This window comes from Psammomys obesus, unplaced genomic scaffold (assembly GCF_907164565.1).
Source record: "Psammomys obesus unplaced genomic scaffold, mPsaObe1.curated_primary_1811, whole genome shotgun sequence".
Lineage (NCBI taxonomy): Eukaryota > Metazoa > Chordata > Mammalia > Rodentia > Muridae > Psammomys > Psammomys obesus.
In genome coordinates, this window is record NW_026595981.1 from 9,345,545 (window position 1) to 9,371,058 (window position 25,514).

At 42.7% G+C, this 25,514-nt stretch overlaps 2 protein-coding genes across 3 annotated transcripts in view; one reads left to right on the plus strand and one right to left on the minus strand.

The window, feature by feature from the left end:
• The window catches only part of Acaca (acetyl-CoA carboxylase alpha), a 260,615-nt gene that overhangs the window by 11,953 nt on the left and 223,148 nt on the right, over positions 1 to 25,514 (plus strand). The window lies entirely within an intron of this gene.
• On the minus strand, positions 6,592 to 23,953 carry CUNH17orf78 (chromosome unknown C17orf78 homolog). Of its 2 annotated transcripts, XM_055620101.1 has the most exons (8): positions 23,788 to 23,953; positions 21,840 to 21,926; positions 21,123 to 21,371; positions 14,698 to 14,853; positions 12,861 to 12,985; positions 11,753 to 11,873; positions 11,710 to 11,717; positions 6,592 to 9,295 (listed from the first exon to the last, which is right to left on the minus strand). In XM_055620101.1, the coding sequence occupies exons 1-8, from the start codon at positions 23,843 to 23,845 to the stop codon at positions 9,227 to 9,229; spliced, it is 873 nt and encodes a 290-aa protein (XP_055476076.1). In that variant the 5' UTR covers positions 23,846 to 23,953; the 3' UTR covers positions 6,592 to 9,226. The 2 variants fall into 2 exon arrangements, with proteins under 2 accessions (XP_055476076.1, XP_055476075.1); XM_055620100.1 differs by lacking the exon at positions 6,592 to 9,295 and having other exon boundaries at positions 11,339 to 11,873.

The window sequence follows — 25,514 nt, forward strand, 5'->3', positions numbered from 1 at the left end:
AATAGAATAGAATAGAATAGAATAGAATAGAATAGAATAGAATAGAAGCACATAACTTTAATCTCAGCATTTGTGAGATAGGGGCAAGTAGATCTCTGTGAGTTCAAGTTTACCCTGGGCAGCCAGGGATATATAGTAAGACCTTGTCTCAAAAATAAATAAAAACCAAGTTGGGAAACCTGAAAGTTTTCCTAAGAAATATGTTTAGTTTATAGAACTTTTCAGGGTAAAAATTGAGAGCATTTTAAATACAGCCATAGAAGACAAAGTGAAGACAAACTCTTAAAGCCAGATGGGACTCCTAGGACCTGATGGTTTATGTATTTAAAACAATTTTTGAGACAGAGTCTCATTTAGCCCAGAATGTTCTCTAACACCTATGTAGCTGAGGATGACCTTAAACTTCTACTCTGGAAGTGGAGGCTGGAGGATCAGGAGTTCTAGACCATCCTTGGCTGTAGTTATTTGGAGGCTAGCACGGGCCTTGTCTCAAAAAGGCGAAACAAAAGAAATATAATGCACATAAGAAAGTGACTGAGGAGGTAGTGAGTGGTTAGGAGCACTTACTACTTTTGCAGAGGACCTGGGTTCAGTTCCCAGCGCCCAGCGATGGCTCACAACCACCTTTAACTCCAATTCCAGGGTATATAATGCCCTCTTCTGGCCTCCAGGGCTTCCTATGTATACATGGTTCACACAGACTTATGCAGCCAAACACATATATACATAAATTTTAAAAATTCATCTCTTAAAAATTATATTTAACATTTTTTACTTTGTGCAGGGTTAGGGAGCATGCCATGTGCTTGTGGAGTTTGGAGGACCGCTTACAATGGAAGTTGGTTCTCTCTGCCATGTAAGTCCCAGAGAAGGACGGATCGCGGGTTCTTGGGATTGCTGGCAGGCATCTTTAAACCCTGAGCCACATCACAGGCAAAGTAATTTAAAAAAAAATCTTTACAAAGGCACGAGGAGGAGGTTTAGGTATGGTGACACACACATTTTATCCCAGCACTCAGAAGGTAAAGGCAGGGAAATCTCTTGAGTTCAAGGGCAGCCTGGTCGACGTAGTGAGATTCTTTTTATTTGTTTGTTGGGGGGGGGGGTTTGGTGGTTGTTGGTTGGTGTTTTTTGTTTGTTTGCTTGTTTAAGACAGGGTCTCACAATGTAGCCTTGGCTGCCCTAGCATCCACTGTGTCGACCAGGCTGGCCATGAACTCACAGAGATCTATCTGCCTCTGTCTCCCGAGTGCTGGGATTGAAGGGGTGCACCACCCATACCTGGCCTGGAGGGTCTTTTTCAGTCTGGCAAAGCTGCATCTATAAATCCTAAAAAACACCCATGAATCTTTGTTAATGTAGTCCTAGATAGGGATGTGCTCAAGCAAATTAACCCTACAAGAAACTACTGATCGTGCGTATGCCTGGTTCACGAGTCTTCTATTTCAGTGTCCTCTCAGCAGGGTGTTTGATTCTTCTAGAGGTTAATAAGGACCCTATGTCTTGCACTGTTTATTCTTCATGGCCGGCCCTTTAGGGAGGAGGAGTGACTGGGTAAGGTCCTGGGAAAGTCTGCAGGGCACCGTCTAAGCCTGCAGAGACCAAAACGGCTCTAAACCCCTGAACATAGCCTCCCCCTGTCTATTTTAAGTCGTTTAAAAAACGAGACTTAAAGTGGAACTATCCTTGGTTGTTAGGAACTATTTCCCCACTGGGCAGTAATATAGACCTCGCCTTTGTTGTGACATACGTGTCTGTTGCCTTTAACATAATGAGCACCCTGTGCTTTTTGGGACGAAGTTACTAGTTTTCACCACTGGGTGGCACAAATTCACAGGAGTCCAATGAAAGTTCCTAACTCACGGCCCAGAGAGCGCTTTTTGCTAAGTGGCACCAAATGAAGGAAGGTTGTGGGGAGAGTGGGTTTATTTGGCCTTAAATTCCAGTGTGCAGATGAAGCTGTATATCCTAAAATTAAGGCCAGATTATTGAATAAGGAAAAAAAAATGAAAAAGTATTGGAAATAATCCCAGCACTTGGGAAACCGAAGCAAGAGGAGTGCCATAGATTCAGGGCCACACTACACAGTTGATCCCGTGCCAGCCTGAGCTATACACACTCAGACTCTGTTACAAACAAACAAACATACTGGGTTTTTTTGTTTTTTGTTTTTTTAATTCTGGAAGAGGGCCTAGAGAGACGATGGTTCCGCAGTTAAAAGCACTTGCTGCTTGTCCAGAGGACCAGAGTTCAGATTCTGAGACCTGTTCCCAGCTTTTCTAGGTATGCACATGCTGGGTAGTGGTGCTGCACGCCTTTAATCCCAGCACTTGGGAGGCAGAAGCAGGCAGATCTCTGTGAGTTTGAGGTCAGCCTGGTCTACAAATTGTGTCCAGGACAGCCAAGGCTACACAGAGAAACCCTGTCTCAGAAAAACAAACAGACAAATAAACAAAAAAAGAAATCCGAGATATAAGAATGTAAAATCAGCTAAGCATGATAACTCTTGCCTATAATCCCAGCACTTGGGAGGCTGAAGAGGAGTACCAATTATGACTTCTAGGCCAGGCTGAGCTACATTCATGGAGTCAGTCTAGTCTGGGCTAGAGAGACTGCCCTAAATACAAATGAACTCACAGAAAAGCAAAAACAAAGCTGGAGCTGGGACTGAAGCTTAGTTGGTAGGGCGCTCACGAAACTCTGCTGTAGTCTTCAACTCCGTGCGAACTGGGTGTGCACACTCGTGTTCTCAGCACTTGGGAGGGAGGGAGGGGCGGGAAGACGGGAGGTTCAAGGTCAGCCTCAGCTATATGAGACTGTGTCTGGAAACTGCAAACAAGGTCTTGGGAAAGGGATCACTCAGTCATACACTGTAAGCCTGAGAATCTGAGTTTGATCCCCAGGGCTCCTGTATAAAAAAAATGGGTGTGATAGTTTAAGCTTCTCATTTCAGTGCTGGGGAGGCAGAGGCGGGGTGATCCTGGGGCTCCCCAGCCAGACAGCCTGGCCCTAAGTAAGCTCCAGGCAGATGGGAATTTCATGTTTCAAAAGAGGCGGATAGCGTTCCTAAGGATGACATGCAAGGCTGTCCTCCCATCTCTACACACGGGCACACACAGTAACAAATAACAAATGAGTATGAATTGAGAGATGGCTTTGCTGGGTGTGTTGGCACATGCATGTAATCCCATCTCTTGGGATGTACAGGCAGGTGGATCTCCATGAACTCAAGGCCAGCCAGGTCTACATAATGATAGAGTTCCAGGCCAGCCATAGCTACATAGTGTTGAGGTCTCAAAGTGGTGGTGGTGGTGGGTGGTAACAGCCATAGTAGCCATAGTAATAAAATAAACAGAGGGAGATGAATTCCAGCCTCTCCAGTAAGGAAGAGTGAGCTCTGCTTGATTTAACCTTTCTAAAAACCCCATGGCAGCTCAAAGCTGGAAAGGGCTCAGTGGCTAAGGAGATAATATTCTTGCAGAGGACCTGAGTCTGGTTCCCAGCACCGTGTCAGGCAGCTTACAGCCTTCCGTAACTCCAGCTCCAGGAGTATCAGTTGCCTGTGTCATCTGAGGGCATTCTGCCCTCCTGTGTGCACATGCACCCTTAAAAAAAAACAAACAACTTTAAATTAAAAAAAACAACAACAACAGTAGCAGCTTTTATGTGAAAATGAAGATTACCTGATTCTCCTGTAAAAAAGGAGTCATGCAGCCAGGCTCGGTGTCACAGGTTTGTAATCTCAGCTTCTCAGGTGCAAGAGTCAGGAAGATCACAAGTTCAAAGCCAGCCTGGGCAGCTTAGACTGTGTCTCAAAAAGTAAAAATAAAAGATGGCTGGAGACATAGAACGGTGGGGGTGGTGGAGCACCTGTATGGTATGTGCAGGACCCTGGGCTCCACCTTCTTTACTGAGTGGGAGGTGGAAAGTGGGGAGGAGGGGCAAGCTGAGCTATGCCACGCTTAACTCTACATTCAACGGTGGGACAGCAGCATATAATTCAGGTGTTTGCTAGAAGCGTGATGTGTGTTACCACAAAGCAAATCTAAAGTTCACGGAGGCAGTACCAACTTCAAGGGCAAGTACCCGTGATAGAGAAATAGCAAAGCCTCAGGCGGCATGTGGGCCACTGTGGGAACAGAATTCTGAGAGTGGGAGGGGAGGGGAAAGCATAGACTCTTTATTTTTTTAAGTTTTAAATATATTTTAATAGATTAATCCATAGTGAAGAGGTGATAGCAGTTTATTCTAAGTCTCTGGTACATGTTATTAAAATAAAAAGATTCTAGATGCTATCAAACTTATTATTTAAACTGGTTGTTTCCAAATAAGGATAAATAAATAGTACCCGTCTTGTGTGTAGTAATAATTGATTATTATTTCTCTTTTTTAATTTAATTAAATTTTTATTTTTATATTACTTACAGTTTATTTACTTTGTATCCCAGCTGTAGCCCCCTCCCTCATTCTCTCTCAATCCCCCCTCCATCCCTCATTTCCTCCCATGCCCCTTCCCCAGTCCACTGATAGGAGAGGTCCTCCTCCCCTTCCAATCTGACCCTAGCCTATCAGGTCTCATCAGGACTGGCAAGCACAGACTCTTAACCTGTCCTAGGCAAGTTACATCAATAGGTAAAGGGATTATGGCTCCTTGTCATAAGTAAGTGTTCTTGGAAAATAGCTCGATCTAAATGCTAGGGAAACACTTTAGGTCAGAATCAGTTGGGTAGGGTTTAAAGAACATCCAAAATCAGAAGTGGGGGTCGAGAGGGATTAGCGCTGCCGCCGCCCATAAGTCCACCCATGCATAGCTTTGGAGTGCAGGAGAGGAAGAACACTAATGCTTGTCAGAAGTTCCAAGTATCCAGGATCCTACTTCAATTTGACTTTTTGTTTGTTTGTTTGAGGTAAAGACACTCTATATAGCACAGGCAGGTCTTGCACTGTGTAGTCCAGGCTGGCTTCAAACTCATGGCAAGTCTCCTACCTCAGTTACCTCAGTAGAGGGATTACGAGCATGTGCCACCACAACCAGCTTGGTCAGTTTTGATTCGGTCACAGTTACAGCTAAAAAATGAGGAAATGGGTGGGGACTGGAGAGATGGCTCAGCAGGGAAGAGCACTTGTTGCTCTTGTAGGGGACCCAGCTGTCAGCTCACAACCACAGGCACCAGACATACATAGTGCATGTACGTACATAAGGACAAAACACATGTGCACATTAAGTAAATCTGAAAAGGAAGAAATGGCAAAATGTAGAAAAAATTTATATATATTTAAGTGTTGATAATATCTTAGATTTATTTTTGTTATTTTAATTTATGTGAATGTTTGTGTGTGTACGGGGTAGTCCTCTGTAAATAAATGTCACATGCGTGTGGGCATCTGTGGAAGCCAGAAGAGGGTGTCATGTCCCTTGGAACTAGAGGTACAGGTGGTTGTGAGCTGCCTGGTGTGGGAGCTACGAACCAAACTCAGTTCCTCTGGAAAAGTAGCAGTCTTTCTAGCCCTTTATAGTTTATATTTATATTTTATGTTTCTGTATAACAAAATAGCCCTTTTTAGGAAAAAATAAAACCCTTTCTAGTAGTCCTTTTTATTTTCTATTATTTTGCTTAACGTACAAAAATGCATGATAGTTGAATCTCACTGTTTTACCCCATGATATCTTTCTTCTCCAAAGAGTCCCCACTTCTGCTTTCCAGTTATTAGCATTCCATTGCTCTCTCTGAGTCTCAAGGCTGACAGAGAACTCACTATGTAGTCCATGCTGGCCTGGAGGAATTCATGGCAGTCTTCCTGCATTGGCTGTCTGAGTGCTAGGATTTTGAGGTCTGAGCCATCGTGTCTAGCTTCAAAGTAGTACTTTTAACACCCTGCAAATACAGCTATTTACTCAGTGTCATTAGGCAATAGCTTCAAAAGTTCAAAGTGGAGGTTTTTGTGAACTTGTCTTGTTTGCACCAAGCAACTATCTGCCTTAATCTTTGGACCTATCAAAAAGTATTGGAAAGCTGAGCAGCTGGTTCATGCCTTGGGGAGCTGGTTCATGCCTTGGGAAGCTGAGGCAAGAGGACCATAACAGTCTAGTCCACATAGTAAGGTCAGATCAGCCTGGGCTGCAGAGTGAGAGGGGATATTATCCAGGTCGGGTGATGTATACCACCGTCTTAGGAGCCAGAGAGAGAAAATAAATCAGAAGGTCAAGATTGACCTCAGCTACATTGTGAACTCAGAGCTGGGCTGCTTGAGACCTTGTCCAGCAAAACAAAACAAAAGGTACCCAGGCCGTACAGATCCTTTAGAAGGAAGACTTTAAAACTGAAAATAAACACAGGATAGTTGGTGTGGTAATTGGAAAATGATGGTAATGTATTAGTGGAAGAAAAGGGCATCAGGTTAAAAGTAGTATGGAGAGTGATATGCTATGTCTCTTTTCATATGTACATATATTTATAATGCCTACAAAAGTAGTATCAGTGTTACTGGTCACCTGTGGAAGAAGAGATTAAATGTAACTATTATTCTTATATTCCTTTACACTTTCAATCATCTTCTATAAATTTTGATAATGAGAATGCACTGTTGTAATCAGAAAAACAATATATGATATTTTAATGAGAAAGAATTCTCAACGGAAATTTGGCAGCAGGCAGAGGGCTCATTGGCAGTTACACTGAAGTGTTTTATAAGAGCATCATCTAAAATGATGACCCGAGCATTTGTGTCTGACTCTGGAGCAATCTGCAGACCGAAGTCCACATCCCAAAGTCCACACAGGAGTTCCCCCTTCTTCTCTGCTCTCTCTCTCTCTCTCATCTCCTGGTTTTTAAAATCCTCCCTCCAACCGGGGGGTGGGGGGAGTGGTTCAAAGCTGTTAACTGATTAGGTAGTGAAATCCTTAGGAAGACAACTGTCTCCAGACAAAATGCACAGTTTTGACCGAGTCAATTTCCATGAAGGAAGTCAGTACAGATGCTACCCAGATTTTACTCTTGCAGAGGAACAAACCGATGAGCAAAGACTCAGCCATTTCATCTTCTAGGAAATCTCGTGTTTCCGGGTTATGGGACATTCTGTTGTGGGTGAGGGTAGGGATGGTTGCTGGCATTAATCCTAGGATCAAATAGACTCTTTTTAATACTCTAGACCTGGGAAAGAGCAGTCATTTCTTGCTCAAGTATACAGTCAAGTGAAATAACAGATGTCAGATAAACTTGAGGCGATGCTTTGAATCCCTAGTAGGTGCAGATGATCCACTCACACCTCCAACACCACACACAGTCTTTTGTCCTCTGTCTGCTGAGAGTGTGTTCTGTGGAATTTGAGAGGTTCTTCAGCTCTTCCAGGAAACTGACTCACCATTGCTTTGTGTTGGTCCTTTCTTCTTGGCTCAGCCTGTTCCCTGCTTAGTTAGTACACTTTAAAGAATTGTGTTGGGAACAGTACTTAAAGTGGAAGGAGGAAGGTTAGACTTTGTGCACCGTCTTCTAGAGAACTAAGCAAACAGAATGACTTGCCAGGCCTGGTGACACATGGTTTTAATCCCAGTGCAAGGGAAGTGGGAGGCAGGAAGATCATGAGCTAAAAGTCATCCTTGGACCTACATACACATAACATATATATTTATATATGGAATAATATGTATTTGAAGAAAGAACATTTGGCAGTTGGAGTGGTTTTACAGTCGTAGGGTAAGAGACAGGACAACACCATTCATTACTTCAGTTGCTTCAGTCCCTATTTCTGCTTTCTCATTGAACTCCCCCCCCCTCCTTGTCAAGACAGGGTTTCTCTGTGTAGCCATGGATGTCCTGGAACTCACTCTGTAGACAAGGCTGACCTTGAACTCAGACATCTGCTTGCCTCTTCCTGCCTCTGCCTCCTGAGTGCTGGGGTTAAAGGTATGTGCCACCACTGCCCAGCCCTCACTGAACTCTTATTTAAGCAGTTTATTCATAGCTGTGCCCCTGTGGGAGGGATTATCTTATAATCATTTTGTGCTGGAGTCCTTATCAAAACTATATGCAGCTCATATGCTGGCATATGAGGACTCGTTGGCAGTTGCATTGAAGTGTTTGGTAAAAACAATGCCTAGCCAGGAGGTGAAGGCAGGAAGGTCAGGAGTTCAGGGTGATTCTCAGCTACATAGGAAGTTGGTGGCCAGCCTAGGCTACAAACATAAAATCTTGTTTCAAAAAAATAAAAATTAAAGTTAAGTAAGGTATTGCCAGGTGGTGGTGGTGCTCACCTTTAATCCCAGCATTTAGGAAGGCAGAGGCAGGTGGATCTCTGTGATCTACAAAAAGAGTCTAGGACAGCTAATGCTACACAGAGAAACTCTGTCTTGAAAACCAAAACAACAACAAAAATTAAATAAGGCATAGGCAGGCCTGATGGTGCACTCTTGTATTGCCAGCTCCTCTTAGAGGCTGAATGAAGCAAGAGAGCTGAAAGATCAAGGCTTACTCAGAGAGTTCCAGGTCATGGTAACCTGGTGCGACCCTGTCTCAAAGTAAAAGTTACTTTTACAAAAAGGGCTTACTATATAGCTCAGAGGTAGGGCATTTGCGGTGTGAGGACTTTGGTCCAAATTACAGTGCCAGAAAAGAAGAAGAAAAAAAAGCATAACATCAGATCTACTTTAGGAATTTTAAACTTTCAGGTTTCATTCGAATGCTGTGTTTCTGCTCTCCTGAAACACTGTAGGAATGACTTATTAAGAAGGGCTTTGGGGAATCTTAAGGCTGGGTTCCCTTTACCAGGCTGTTGATAGCTGTGTATATACCGACAGGCTAAATCATAAATCATGAGCCCTGGGCGGGCAGGTGCCCCTGGTGGACATCCTCTGAGCACAAAGAAGCTGGGAGAGTAAGGGAGGAGTTGGAATGTACCACCCTATCAGCTTCAGATCTTGGGAGGCTGCGTTAGTCTTTCATCAGAGCAAGCGCCACATCCCTTCCTTAACGCCTGGAGGCAAGGACTTCATCTTCATTGCTGGGATGGAAGGAGAACCTGGCTGTGGATGTACAAAGTGAATCACAGAGCTTATGGCTGTGTCAGCTGCAGTGGCATGAGGGTAGATCTGCTCAACCCAGGGTCTGCCTTCAGTGTCCTGGCATCTCATTTGATGATAATGTCCCTGTGAAGACATGTGTCTGATTCGCTATAAGGAGACGTTGGTGTGGAAGACATCCCTTGCAGTCAGAGTGCGGTGAGGCAGAACTCAGAAGTATGTCTGGTGGATTATGGTGATGCCTGGAGTTTTGTTTGAGTCTGAAGAGTTAGGAACAACCTAAAGATGGAAAGGATACATGAAAGGTAAATGAGGGTGCGGATGAGCTGAATCAGCAAGGGGTCTCGGAGGAGAAAGCCCCGCATAAATCAAGCACACCGGAGTTTGCCTCTTTGCTGCCCAGCAGTTGTTCTGAGAATATGTGAACACCACACAAATCACTAGCAGAATGCCCAGCATCCCCCACACACTGCTTTTGTTTTGTTTTGTTTAAAACCGGGTTTCTCTGTGTAGCCTGGCCTCAAACTTATAGATATCTTCCTGCCTCTGCCTCCTGAGTGCTGTATTAAAGGTGTGCGCCACCATCACCTGGCCTCGCCTCTTCCTTGACCAAGTTTCCTTGAATGGAAAATGCCCTGAGTGTGCAGCTATTTTAGATCCCATATGCACAGGAATTCCACCTCAGTCCTTGGAGCAAACCCAAAGGATCTCATTATGTGTTTAAGAGGCAGGGATGTAGACAGAGATTTTGGGGTCTTAGTAGTGACTATTTCTTTTTGAGACAGGGTCTCTTGAATATCAAGCTATGTCACTATATAGTGGAGACTGCCTTGAACTCTTAATCCTTCTGCCTCCATCTCCCAAGTGCTGGGAACATAGGGTTGTGCGGCCTATAAATTTTACCTTGTTTAGTTTAGTGTCGGGGAGTGGCTGTTTGTTTGATGGGTGATTTTGTTTATTTGTTTTCGAGACAGTCTTACTATGATGCCCTGGGAATACCTTGTCTGTTTACCTTAGTGAGTGTCTGGATGTCTCCGGGAAAGTGTCCATTTATCACTGTCTACTATTCCAAAGCTGAGTCTACACCTGGCTTGAGAGTCTGGATTAGGAGCAGCCCTGGTGAATCAGCCCTGAAGTGTCAGTTCAGACACCAAAAGCCACTATTTATAATCTTGTCAGGAAACCCAAGATAAGGAGAATGAAAGTTGCTTTGCCAAGTCCTTAAACTGGGTTGAAGTATAACAGATGGTAAACATTGCTGTATCTGAAAGTTACCCAGAGTGAGCATACATGTTATAATGCTAAAGATCTTACAAACAAACAAAAAAGAAATGTAAAACTTAGAACACTGGATACAAACCTTGGTCAAGGTCCATGGGACCTGAAGGATTAATTTCGCCATAAGTCTACTTATGCTTATAGAGCTTGTTTTAAAATTTATATTTACATGTGGGTGGTTGCTTGTCTATGTATGCATCATATTTGTACCCAAGAAGGCTAAAAGAGGGCATTGTAACCCATGGAACTGGGGTTACAAGGTAGTTGTGAGTCATGCTGTGTGGGTAGTAAGAACTGCTCTTAACCTCTGAGGCCCCTGCTCCAGCCGCCTTAGGGAGCTTGTTAAAACTTTAAGGATAAAGCTGGTGCGGTGGCACACACCTGTAATCCCAGCACTCAGGGAGGCAGAGGCAGGCAGATCACTGAGTTCAAGACCAGCCTGGTCTACAAAGTCAGTTCAGGACAGCCAAGGCTATGCAGAGAAACACAGTCTTAAAACAAAACAAAGCAATAGATAAATAAATAAAAAGCATAGTATCATAAGTCTGTATTCCAAGCTTCTTAAAAAGCTGAGGCAGGAGGATGACGAGGTTAAAAAGAAAAAAGAATTGAGGATAGTCTCACTTTAACATAGTGAGAACCCATCTTAATAATAAAGATTCCTGGGCTGTAGAGATGGCTTGGCAGTTAGAAGCCCTGTCTGTCCTTCCAGAGGTCCTGAGTTTAATTCCCAGCAACCACATAGTGGCTCACAACCCGTCTATACTGGGATCTGATGCCCTCTTCTGGCATACAGGTGTACATGCAGATAAAGCACTCACAAATGTGAAATAAATAAATATCTTTTTAAAAAAATACTGAAGATTCCCGGTCCCACTCTAGACACTAGACATTCTGATTAAGTCTGTTTGGGTCCCAGAAATAAGTATTTTCCGTCTCCCCAGCTTCCTTCTTTCTTCCCTTTTCTTCCCTGCTTTTGTCTTTCTTCCTCTTCCTCCTCCCTCTTCCTCTCCTCTTTTCCTCCTCTCCTCCTCTTCATTTATCTCCTTCTCCTCCCCCTCATTTCTTTGTTTTTGTTTAGATGGTATCCTGTAGCCCAGGGTGGCCAAAACTTCTAAAGCTGAAGATGAAGCTGACTTTGAACTATTGATTCTCCCTCCACATCCAAAGTGCTAGGATTATAGTTGTATACTCCCACACCCAGCCAAATAACTTTTTTTCCCCTAGCCTGGAACTCACTCTGTAGACCAGGCTGGGCTGAACTCAGAGATCTGCCTGCCTCAGCCTCTGCCTCCGGGTTGTTGGGATTAAAGGCTTGTGCAACCACATCTGTCCAGTTTTTTGACACAGAATAATTTATTACATTCACTTTATAACGGAAACTTTTCCCTACATCCCACCAGTTACACATTAACATTGTTTTCTCTAAACAGATGGCATAAACTCTACAGAGAATACTTCCCTTCTCAGGCTGAGAGTCCAGGTGGGACTCATTTGTCCCAGATTGCTGGTCTTCCTTCATTTTCCTTCTCCATAGCCTGTGGCATTGGCACAGCCGTCTGACTCTGAGGCATGGACTCTGAAGAAAGAATGACTGATACATGTTGATTATCTTCCAAACCTCATGTCAAACCATTTAAAAGAAAGAATACTTTATTTTCTTATCCGCCCCCAATCACGCGACTTCCACTCTTCTATCTATCTATCTATCTATCTATCTATCTATCTATCTATCTATCTATCTATCTATCGGGTAATTTGGCTGGTGTCAGATTTGCAGTATAGGCAAGGCTGGCCTGGAATTTCTGGTCTGCTCCCCATCTCCCAAGTTCTATGATTCTAGAAAAAAATTCCTCATCTCTAAGGACGACTCTAGAACTACACTTCTAGAGAGTGGAGGGTAAAGAGTTCACATTAAGAAGAGAGAACCTTTGAGGGGGCTGGAGAGATGGCACAGTGGTTAAGAACATTGACTGCTCTTCCAGAGGACGCAGATTCAATTCCCAGTACCCACGTGGCAGCTCACAACTGTCTGTAACTCCAAGATCTTACATATTCACACAGACATACATGCAGGCAAAACACCAACACACATAAAATAAAAATAAATAATTTGAGAGAGAGAGAACTTTTGAGCCTGGCAGTGGTGGCACACTCCTTTAACCCAAGGAAGGCAGAAACAACCGGATCTCTGGATCTCTGAGACTGAAGTTAGCCTAGTTGACAGAGTGAGTTCTAGGATAGCCAAGGGCTACACAGAAAAACGCGCGCACGCGCGTGTGCGCATGTGTGTGTGTGTGTATGTGTACAGATGACACACCTTCGATGTGATGGGTGCCTTTCAAATAGGATGTATCCCAGTTAACTTCCACAGCCACAAGTAAAGCAAATGTCAAGAGTTCTACATGACAGATAAGGTAGCTGTAGGAATGGAGAAGTGAAAGCAATTTTCCCCAAACCATAGCTAATGTTTGCTTTCCTTCTGCTATACTGCCTCTCCAACAGAAGACAGCCTTTATTGATGAAGCCTGGGACTCAGTACATCAGTATACATCAGCAAACTTACCGGGCATGGAACTTCAAAGATGACAAATACTATAATGATGACGCCACTGAGCAGCAGAGTAGCAGCAATCAGAGCCTTGATTACAATGCTCCATTGCTGCCTCTTCTTTAGGTACATATCGGTGTCTAAAAGGAAAGAGGAATGGAGGGGGAGAAAAGAGATCATGAGCAAGGCTCACCTGGACTTGAAGGTTTCCTTGCTCACAGACTAATCAAGGACAGCCTTACTCAGAGGCAGAACTGAATTTCCATTTGGGGTTCAGAAGTGACATCATAGGCTTCTCTCTAGCCTTTTTCATGAAAGAGCCACCTTCCCTAAGAATTGGGATTCTCTATTGTCATGCATGCTGATTCTGAAAGCTTGGCTGCACATAATTCCCAGCCAGTTTGTCCTCTTGAAGTTCTCAACCTTAAAAAAAAAAAGGAAAAAGGGCTGGAGAGATGGCTCAGTTAAGGGCACTTGCCACTCTTGCAAAGGTCCTGAGTTCAATTCCCAGCAACCACATGGTAGCTCACAACCATCTATAATGAGATCTAGTACCCTCTTCTGGTGTGTAGGCACATACATGGAAGCAAAATGCTGTATAAATAAATAAAATAAAATCTTTTAAAAAAGCAAAAAAGCCCCATCTGCACTGAAAAAAGAAAAATAAATACAAATACACACACCTTCCATCCTAGCACTCAGGAGACAGAGGCAGGCAGGTTTCTATGTTCAAGATCAGCTTAGTCTATTTAATGAGAGCCAGGCTAGCCATGGCTCCATAGTGAGACCATGTCTCAAAAAGAAACAAAACCAAACATCACCTTTCCTCTCTTGGTTTTAGGAATACATAGGAAGAACAAAGGTTAATTGTCATTGCTTTTGAGTCATAAGCCAAATCCAGGGCAAGAGACTCATATTTATTGTGTTATTACTAATCTCATATTTAGTTTTCTACTGGAATAAACCAAGGCTGTTCATACCAGTAAGACAACCCAAACTTGAATCTTACAGAATTTGAGTCTTGGTCAATTTAGGAAGGGCTATTTTTCAAAACAGTGAAGATGAAATCATGTGGTTGGTTGGTGTCATCTCTGTTCATGATTGCTTAATATTTAAATATTATACATCTATACACACAAGTGGCTGGTATCATGTACCAGTTGGATTTAGTCTGTCTCCAAATCTGGCTACAGGGTAAGTTCACTTTCATGGAAGTAAGGGGTTATTATTTTTAAAAAAACGGGGATTTATTCTTTTTATTTATGTGTATAGGTGAGTTCCTTGTGACTTTATGTTCACCATATGCATGTATGTGCCCTCAGATGCCAGGAGCCATCAGATCCTTTGGAACTAGAATTACAGGTGGCTTTGAGCTACCTGACGTCCATCCTGGGATCCAAAGCTGAGTCCTCTACAAGGCATGAACAAGATGGCTTTTAATCACTGAGCCATCTCTCCATCCCCAAGGCAAAGGATCATTAATTGTGCCAAACTACGGATGTTTTTGGGAACTTCCTATGGAGAAAAAATTTTCCCCCATTAAAACATGGAACAATTTCTTTTTTCTTTTTTTTTTCACTTTCTTTTTTCAAAACAGGGTTTCTCTGTGTATTCCTGGATATCCTGGAACTCACTCTGTAGACCAGGCTTGCCTCAAATTCAGAGATCCACCTGCCTCTGCCTCCTGAGTGCTGCGACTAAAGGCATGCACCACTACTGCCCGGCAAAACAATTTTTTAAATACAAAATAACTGTTCAACCTCCAGGAAATTTCTAGGAGACCCAGCATAATATTGGAGTCAAGATGTCTCCTTTTCTTCCTATTCTTGCTTTATCCCTACTTAATTTGTACCTTGTGTCAAAGGGATGGGAAAAGTTCCAGTGCTTGTAGTTTTCTGTCCTTCACTTCTAGGAGTTGTAGAGGTGGTAGTGATAGGCTCCATCTCTGATGAGGCAGATCTGCCCTTCGCTGGGTATGCCATGCATCGAGAGATCCCTGGCAAAAAAGCTACAAAACAACAAAGAAGCCGCTGCAGGACAGCATCAGCTGCAGGACAGCATCAGCCTGCTTTGGCTGTGCCTGATAAAGCCCTACCTCTGCTCACTCCATACTACATTTCTAACTGTGGCCCCATTGACCTGTATGTTCATAGGGTTTAGGTGTAGGCACAGAACAATGCTAAGAATAAATGAGGCCGGAGATGCTAAAAAGAGATATAGGTTAATTCCCTAGGAGGCCTTTGACTAGGGTCAGAGAGAAGGAAGGGACTGTATCTTGCTTGCCTGTCACTCTTTCCGTCATTAATAATAATAAAGGCGGAGGGTGTAACACTACTGAGAATTCCCTTCATTAATAGAGGTGGTTCCAAAGTCCAGGGAAGAACATGAAATGCAAAATGTGTGAATGACTGCTGGAGGTCTGTTTAGCAGAGCCCAGTCAACTACTCTGAGAAGACAGTGAAGAAAGCAAGAGGAACTAGAAGACAGAAAGGCACCCAGCTTCATGTTCTCACTTTCATCCATTTAATGTTCAAAAGCCAGTGTCTATTATATGCCAGGCCCTGCCTCAATACTTTATATCAGTTGGGTTCATAATAGCAAGAGAGCAAAGAAGTCAGGGGTCCGGACAGAGGAAGCAGGAACAACAATGACTATAGTACATTTCATGGCTGGGTGTAGTGGCACATGTCTATAGTTGGTCCCAGCACTCAGGAGGCTGAGGCAGGAAGATGACTGTGAGTTCAAGGTCAGCATGGACTACATAGTGAGTACCAAGCTAGTTGCAGCTAATTAGCATGACACTGCCTCAAAAAAAAGTTACTGTTTATTAGGATAAGTGCTGCTTAAAATAGTAAAACTAGAGCTGGGTGTAGTGGCACACACCTTTTGATACCAGAACTCAGGAGGCAGAGTCAAGCCTGGTCTACATAGTGAGTTCCAGGACAACCAGGGCTACTGAGAAAGGCTGTCTCTCCGATGCGCGCGAGCACACACGCACGCACACACACACACACAAAACGAAAACAAAACAAACAAAAAAGTCCCCCAGAACAAGAAGCCAGTTGTGGCAGCTCATACCTGTAATCCCAGCACTGGTGACACTAAAGCAGGAGGATTGCCAGGAGCTCAAGGCCATCCAGGGCTAATGAGTGATTTCCTAGCCAGTTAGTATAAGACTCTGTCTTAGAAGTCAAATTTAGGGATGGGAGACATGGCTTGGTGGTTCAGAGCGTTTGCTGCTTTTGTAGAGGACCTGGGTTTACTGCCCACCTCCACCCTCCTAACTACCACTCACAACTGTCTATAACTTCAGTTCCAGCCCATTTCTAGCCTTTACTGGCATCCATATACATGTGGTACACATACATACATACATTCAGGCAAACATACAGAAACTAAAATCTTTAAAATCCAAAACCAATAACAACAACAACCATAAACCCTGCAAAATAAAGTTTGCAGACTATTCATAGGTAATAGTTGGGCAGCCTGTGGTACAGTCAGGCTCCTTGAGGGCAGAACTGAGTGGAGACTTGAGAGCGCAGCTTAGGTAAAGGGAACAGTGGGAATGAAGCACCCGTGGCAGGGTGTGCTGACATGTTACGGTTGTAGGGAAGCAGTGAGTCTGCCAGCCACCAGCATGGAGGAACAAGGGAGGAAATTCAGAGGGGCAGGATACAGGCTCTAGGCTCCATGTGACAAGGTACAGGCTTCGGAAATAAGGATTTGTTGCAAAGTTTTGATCTAAAGAATGACCTTCTGTAGGGAGGAGGTTATTACTTTTTTTTTTTTCTTTTGAGGCAGGTGGTGATTATTTCTCTCTAAACCCTAACCCCTTTTTATTTAAGACAGGCTGTGACTATGGAGGAGTCCATTACTAGCATTGAACTCCCTACATACCCAGACTGGCCTCATAAATGAAGAGAGACTTCCACCTCAGGTTCTCAACTGCTGAGGTTCTAGGTGTGTGACTAAACTTAATCTTTTATTCCATTTCAAATCTTATTATCCACTAGGGGTGGGGCGTACCAAGGTGTCCCTATGGCGGTCAGAGTTCAACTTTGTGAGGGTGGGTCTCACCTTCTACCTTCTACCTCAGGTTGTCAGGTTTGCATCATTGGGCAGCAAGCTCCTTCATATTCAGAGCCATTTTGTGGGCCCTTATTCCATTTTACCTGGTTTCTTATCATTGCTTGTCTTTAGGTTTTTGGTTTTATTTTCCTTCAAGACAGGATTTTGCTTTGTATCCCTGGCTGTCCTGGAACTTGCTCTGTAGATCAAGCTAGCCTTGAACCACCTCACCTGCCTCTGCCTCCCAAGTGCTGGGATCAAAGGTGTGTGCTACAACCACCTGGCTGCAGTCAGTTCTCTTAAATAGTAGCATGCATATTTGAAGATAAAAACTCACTTTGGACAAGTTACATAATTTCTGAGTTTTGGTTTCCCTGTTTGTAATATGGTTGTAATAAAAAAATACTTGCTGTATTTATTTCTCAGGGGTGTTGTAAAGATCACAAACAAATAAAAATGAGAAAGAAGGTATGAAAACACTTTGCAGGCTGAGTGTACTTGGACTGAAAGATAGGGAAAGCCTAGAGATTGTCTGTCTAAGCAGAAGAACTCTGCTGTGTAGCCACAGGGATAATGGCACAGACAGATATGGCCTGTATTCACCCTCCCGAGAAATGTGACTTAAATGTCTACTGACTAGGCATCATCTCTCAGTGTGTTCTTAGTCCTCTGATTTAATGTTCATTTGTGTTGGCAGGTCATCTCTTTTAGGTCTTATCTATGAGGTAACTGAACATCAAGGTGGAACAGGTTTGAAAACACAGTTTATTTCCTCTAGGCAGTGGTGGTGCATGCCTTTGATCCCAGCTCTTGGGAGGCAGAAGGAAGTGGATCTCTGAGTTTGAGGCCAGCCTGGTCTATGGAGCCAGTTCCAGTACAGCCAGAGCTATATAGAGAACAATCCTGTCTCTACAAAACAACGAAACAAAAGAAGGAAAGGAAAAAAAAATCACACAAGAAAATATTTGTCAGATGTGACTGGGCATACCTTTAATTCAGCACTTGGAAGCTCTCAGAGACAAGTCAATCTTTGTAAGTTTGAAGCCAGATCAGTCTACAAAGTGAGTTCCAGGCCAGCCAAGGCTACACAGGTTTCAACAAACAAACGAACTAGAGAATAATTATCAACTGGATGAAATGGCCGTGTGTGGTGGTGCACACTTTTACTCTCAGCAGTCAAGAGGTAGAGGCAGGAGAATCAGGAGTTCAGGCTTATGTTCAGCTACATGGTGAGTTAGCATACATGAGAGCCAGTTTCAAAAAGACAAAACAAAGCAAAACCAGACAGGGAGTTTTATCTTTCTTGTGCCCCGTTAAAAACAAACAGGTCTCCCAGCAATTGAGAGGCAGAGGTAGGCAGATCTCTAAGTCTGAGGCCAGCCTGGTCTACACAGTGAGTTCCAGGACAGTCAGGGCTACACAAAGAAACCCTATCTTGAAAACAATCTTACCCCCCCCCAAAACAAAACAAAACAAAACAGATAGGTCCCTATGAAATCTGAAACCTGATAGGTAATTGGAAAGCTTCTAAATATAAAATCTGAGGGATAAGAACAGGAAATACAAACAGTATTATAACTGCTTGCCACGGTTGCTGTGAGAAGACTCCCTGACCAAAAGCAGCTTAGAGGTGTTCACTCTATCAACTAGGCTGTGGCCTCTGCCCCTATCTTACGTTTCTTTTCTACCTTTCTTGTTTGGCCCATGTCTTGTGATAACCATCTGTGTTGTGGAAAGTTCTCATCCTTACAATTCCAATACTTTACTTTGAGGATATTTTCATTGATGTGGTCTAATTGTATTTAGACCCCTTCCTCTGCTGACTGACGTCATCCAGAGTAGCAACTCCAGAATGCATCTCTCCTGTATCTTTCTTTCTAAGTCTGACCATTTACCTAGCTTTTATTTCTAACTTAATTGAGATCTACCACATCTTGGTGATTTAATGTGGTTTAAATTCCAAATAGGCATCTTCAGACTCTGAGAGAAAGTTCATTTCAAAAGTCCATTTAAGATAGTTGTTTGAGATTTGGCATCATGGTTTCATAGAACTATGTGGTGAATGGTGATTAGGACTGAACTAACCAATATATATCTACATGGTCTCTTCATGTGGCTCAAATAGGGTCCTGGCTCAGATTCCAGATCTCAGAACCTCTGCCTTCAGCAAGCATCTGGGAGGAGGAAGAGTCTTCCTCCTGGAAGGCGCTCAAAAACTGGAGGCCACCCCCAAGGCAAATATTTTCAACAGGGCAGGTAGATCTTTAACATCTTTCTTCCCTCTCCTCCTCCTTAAACCCCAGTTTTCCTGGTTCAGAATTTCTAACAGCTAATGTCCTTAGTTACCTCGGGTCCCATAGCATATAGCATAATATAGCACCACTCAGAGAACTGCAGACTGGAAAATGACTTAAGGCCAGTACTGTGGTTGGTTCAAGCAGGGTGTGAGTGAGGTTTGGGTTTTTAAGGGCCCTCCCATCTGTTATCAGTGGTACAGTTTAACTAGTTAATTCTTTTTTTTTTTTTTTAAACAGCACCGCATATAGCCCAAGCTGGCTTCAAACTTGGTATGTTGTATAATGGGATTAAAGGTGTGCTCTACCATGCCTGGGTGTTTTTGTTTTGGCTTTTTGGTTTTACTGGTAGATTTTAAAAATATATATATTTATTCATTTATGTATATGAGCATTTTATCTTCATGCATATCAGAAAAGGGCATCAGATCTCATTATAGATGGTTGTGAGCCACCTATGGGTGCTGCAAATTGAACTCAAAACCTCAGGAAGTGGTTAAGTGCTCTTAGCCACTGAGGCACCTTTCCAGCCCTAGATTTTTTTTTAAGCATAATAAAGTGAATGAAACATCCGAATCATGTAACTCTTGTGTCATATCCTGAGACCATGTCTGCCCCCTTATTTCTGTTTCTAGTGTGGATTTTAAATGTTTATTTCACCTTCATTCTGCTCGATCCTTCTACCCCCCAGTTTCTCTAAGTGTTGAGTGTCATTTTCCTGACAGTACAGCAGCAGAGTCTAAATGATTGCCTTTTGCAAAGGGGCAACTTCCTATACTAATCTACTGATTAGAAACTACCTGACAGAAAGAATGTGTCTGTAATTCCAGCACATGGGAGGAAGAGAGGGGAGCTTTAGTATCTAAGGCTAGCTCTAGATACATAGCAATAGAGGCCATCCTGGACTATGTGCAACCTTGTCTCCAAGGAGGGAACAAGGAGGAGAGAGGGAGAGACAGAGAGAGAGAGAGAAGGGATACAGTAGGTAATAATGGTTTCTTCTGTCCCCAGGGACAGGAGACTGAAGGGTTGAGAGGCAGGAGAAGGAGGGAGAATTACTTTTCACTATATATGTGCTGTTTGTATATTTCACTGTGTGCACTAAAAATAAACAAAATTCACAAAATACTGTGGTTTTTTTTTTTATTTTTGTTTTTTGGGGACAGGTTCTCTCTGTGTAGCTCTAGCTGTTTTGGAACTCACGATGTAGTCCTGGCTGGCCTTAGACTCACAGAGATCTGCCTGCCTCTGCCTTCTGAGTGCTGAGATTAAAGGACTATACCCCTTACCTAGCCCACAAAGTATTGTTAAAAGAAGACCCACCCACCAGCACAGTGGTGCTCACTTTTAATTTCAGCATCCAGGAGGCAGAAGAAAATAAGTTGCTGTAAATTTGAGGCTAGCCTGGTCTACATTAGCAGTTCTAGGCCAACCAGGGATACATAATAAGAACTTGTGTAAAAAAAAAAAAAAAAAAAAAAAAAAATATATATATATATATATATATATATATATATAATAAATGTCACAGAATACTAGAGCTAAAGGGTTTTAGAAATTAGAAATATGGGTCCTGGAGCCAGTGAATTTCAATTATTTGCCACCAAAACTGAAGACCTAAGTTTGGTGTGACTCCCAAAGGTGTCCTCAGTTGTCCTCTAACCTCCGTATATGTCCACATGTGTGTGTGTGTGTGTGTGCACACACAATGAATAAACATATAGGTATAATTTCAAATTCTCGTTAAAGGAATTAGAAAACTGGTTCTCAGAGAGAACACTGATTTTTCCCAAAAGGAGAACAGTATGTTTCATTGTGCCTTTGGCTGCTACTAAATAAACACTGGCCACCAAGGATGTCAGCTGAAAGTTGGTGCCAACCCACCTCTATCAGCCATCTGATCTCACTTTACCTCTTAGAATGAATCCGTTCTGAAACTGGGATGTGGGCATGAGCTGGCAGCTTGGGGACGGAGTGCCGTTTCTGTGGGGGTCAGCAGTGACTGCCATGTTCTTCAGAGTATACTTGACCTTTGGCCTTCTCTCTGAATATACAAGGTGGACTCTCACACTCCTCCTGGAGTTGAGGCACTGCAGGGTAGCTAGAGTCTGATTTTGGATGACTACAGCCTCTTTGATGTCTGTGTGAATTTCTGGAAGAACTAAACAGAAAAAACAGAGCTGGCTCTTGATCTGCAATGCCCAGATAACCCACTTTTATTCATGACTCCTGTTAAACCCCATAGCTGCACTTTGCCCTCCCTTGGTTCGCTTCCTTTTCCGTCTGTGTTTATGGTACTAACTGTGCAGGTTCTGTTTCTCTTCCTGAAGTAAATTTACCACAGAGAAATGCTCATAGATTGTTTTCTTAAATACAGAGATGGCTGAGTACCATATGCTTTTCTTTCTTCATCTGCACCTGATTGATACAGGCATATTTTAGGCAACAAATTAATATAGAAATTCATTTCCAGTTATTCTCCTGAGGAGATATGTTTCTTTAACATACCATTTGAGATGCTATTTGAGATCTGTAAGAAGTGCAGAGATAAGGCATCTTTTAAAGGTTAATAAAAGGAAAATCCTGGGATGGCAAAAAGTGGTTTTCCAGAATGATCTCCATTCCCTACCTCTTATTACCAAATCCTTGTTGCTCCTCACATTCTTTGGAAAGAAGCTAGGCAGCTGTTCCACGAGGCAGCTGCTCTTTCTCAGGTCTAGGAAGGAAAATGGGTCAGAATTTACTAGGTTCTCTCTTTTTTGAATTCTGAGACATGAAAAGAGACCAAAGAATAAAGTTCCTGTGTATAAAACAGAACTGGGGAGATCAAATAGTCTCTGAAAGAGACTATAAAACACATAGTTAAATACATTTAAGTAGGAATTGCCCCATTATAAAGAAAACTGAGTACCAGTGTATTCTTTCTGAAAGCAAGAAAAGTGAAAGGGATGTAATTACTAAGTTAATGGAAAAAAATAACCCATCCATTCGCTTTTAAAATGTTTATTTTCTCAAAAAAAAAAATGAAAAAAGAAAAAGTTTGTTTTTGTCTTCTCTTTTTCTATCTGCCTCCTGCTGTCTTTTTTTCTTTTTCTTTCTTTCTTTTTTTTTTTTTTTTTTCCTTTTCAAGACAGGGCTTCTCTGTGTAGTTCTGGCTGTCCTGAAAAGTACCCTGTAGACCAGGGTAGCCTTGAACTCAGAGCTGCCTCTCTTCCTCCTAAGTTCTGGGACTAAAGGCATGTACTACTACTGCCCTGTTTCTGCCTGCTTTGTTAAGGAGAGAACCTTTAAGGTTTAGTCTGTATTTCCTTGGATGTAGGTGCTCTATAGATTTCCACAGACCATAGTTATTTATGGTTTGTGGTATGACTCACAGGGTGTGGAATTTTTTCTCTCTCTCCTTTTTGAAATTTTCTTTTGAGGTAGGGTCTCACTATGTAGCTCTGGCTGGCCTGGAACTACTATATGGACTAGGTTGGCCTTGAATTCAGAGAGCTACCTGTCTCTGCCTTCCAAGTGCTGAGATTAAAAGCGTGCTCTAGTGGCTAGAGGAAGTGCTCAGGGGTGAAGGGCGCCAGCTGCTCTTGCGGAGAACTAGAGTCTGGTCCCCAGCTCCCACATGGTGGCTCAGAATTATTCCTAACTGTTTCCAGGGGATCTGGTGCTTTCCCCTCCCTCCAGCGGCACCAGGTGTGTATGTGGTGCACAGACATACAAGTAGGCCAAACATTCACACACAAAATAAAATGAATAAATCTAATGAAAAATTTAAAAAGAGCATTCTCTATCCCATTCAGCTTCAGCTGCTTAAAAAAAAAAAAGTGTATTTCACTCTGTAGCCCAGGCTGGCTCTGTTCTGATCTCAATCCTCCTGCCTCCATCCTCAAGTGCTAAAATTACAGATGTGAATCATCTTAATTTGCCTAAGTGTGCCATTGCTACACCTTATTCTATTTTGTCTTGACCTCCAGCTAGCTAATTTTAGAGAAGAAATGTTTAAGAAACTCTGAAAAATAATATTTCAAATACACAGTTACTACCAGGACTGGGATAGCGCTCAGTGGTCAAGCACTTGCCCAGTATCCTGAAGCTGTCTTTCCCGCCTCAGCACAAAACAAACAAAAATCCTCAAGTCAGTCAACAATTACCAAAGAGTAGCAAACAGTGCCATCCCCATATCACCTTTCCCTCAGCTCCCCCACCCCCCCTCACCATCTCCATTTAAACTACGTGAGGGTACCACCTGAGAAATGAAGGTAACATCTCCGGAGGGGTCATGAATTTGAGGGCTCTAGATAAGGCCAATCACAAAACGGTGGTACCGGCTCACAGTGCCGCTGTCGACCATGTCTTTATGTTATCCATGTAAGCAAGGAAGAAGAAAGCACCACGCTCCTGAAGATGTCTCATGAGACACACAGATGTCTCCCTTGGCTTAACGCCAAGATACGTGGGGTAACTTCTGCAAGAACAACTTGTTGGGTATTGGCTACACCCCTATCTGATGGAAGAGACTCCAAATGCTTTCTAGGCTTCCTTTTGGATGTTCCAGCATATTAGGCTAGAGAAGCACTTACCATTCTTGTTGGAATCATAGGATGCAATCATTAGGCTGAAGACTAAGATGGTATACATGCCAATCCAAGCTCATGAGCACTTACTGCCTACAGCCCGCTCTTACTCTGTCTTAGCCCCTTACAGCTTTGCCTCACGTTGCTTTTACTGTCCTGGAAGCAAGTTTCACTCTCACTGTCTGATTCTACCCTGACTATTTTTGCCTTGTTTCCTGAAGACCCAGGAATATAGTTGATTGGAGAAAGAGCCAAATCTGCTTATTAATGATTGACTTTGAAGGCCTGCCCTGACTTCACTGCTGATGCCAACATTGACAACTGTCATTATCTAGAGGTTTCCCCAAGAGAAAGGGCATAAACACCTAGAGATATGCTTTATAAAGACTTGCAGGTAGGCACGTACTCACTCACAGGTGTGCTCTCTGATGGAGGCACATAGGTATACACACCATCATTAAGAAATAAGGAGATGCCTATTAAGTTTCTAGAAGAGAGAAAGAAGCCAAGATGGAATGAGTCAGTGCCTCATTCCACTGGGAGAACACTGGACTCTAGGAATCAGAACAAGCTGAGTTCTAGTTCAAGTCTATTTTGTCACCTTGGGGAAATTACTTGGTTACTCAGCATCTCAATTTTTCCCTTGTATAAACCAAGTCTCAACCAAAAGATCTCTCAAATTCATTTACAGTTATAACAACTCATATAACAAGCTCATATAACTTCATATGAGCATAGGCACACCTATGGAACTATGTATGTTTTTACACACATGAATAATGGAATGAGTATAGTTAAAACAACTTTCTTAAGACTATTGGGTCAAGAGGTTGTGAGAAAGCTATATATGTTACATGAGTGATACTGTCTGCAGCTGGGAGTAGCTACTATTGGATTTTTTTTCCCCAAAAATTATATCTTTTAGAAAAGAGTATATAGTTAGTATTATGCTCTTAAGACTTGGTTTGCTTTATTTTTTTGTTTTTTTAAGACTGGGTTTCTCTGTCTAACAGCCTTGGCTGTCCTGTAATTCTCTTTGTAGACCAGGCTGGTTTCAAATTCACAGAGATCTACCTGCCTTCACCTCTGGAGTGCTAGGATTAAAGGCCTGTGCCACCATGCCTGGCTAAAACTTTTTTTTTTTTTTTTTTTTTTTTTTTTTTTTTTTTTAGAGATATTTCCATATAGCCCAGACTTTCTTGGAACTCATTCTGTGTTCCAGGTTGGCACTGACTCCTGATCTTCTTGCTTCTGCCTCCCAAGAACAGAGATTACAAGTTTGTACTGCTATGCCTGACTTGAAAGACTTCTTGATGGCACAGCTAGGTGAGATCATAAAGAAGAAAAGATCTAATTAGATTATGTGTCAATGTCCAGAGCCTCCGCAGCCTTTCTACCAGCTGTTAAGATGCCTCATTGAAGCCAACATGGGTTTATCTACGCATGAAAAGTTCTGGAGAGTGAAACTCTTGATTGATAATCACATAAAGGGCTGGTTCAAAGGACTTTCCATAAGGCGCTTTGATATTTTCATCAAATCACAATTTAAATATCACCCTGTGTCCTGACACATCAATACTGCTTGAAATCTGGTCAAACTAAGCATCAAAGTCTTGGTGGGGAAAAATTAATGGAAGGCAGATTCCGAAGGACAGTTTGTTGACTAAAATAGGGAAGGAATAAAAGTAGTGCTGGGCATTCAGCTCAGCAGCAGATCTTCTCTGGACCTGCTC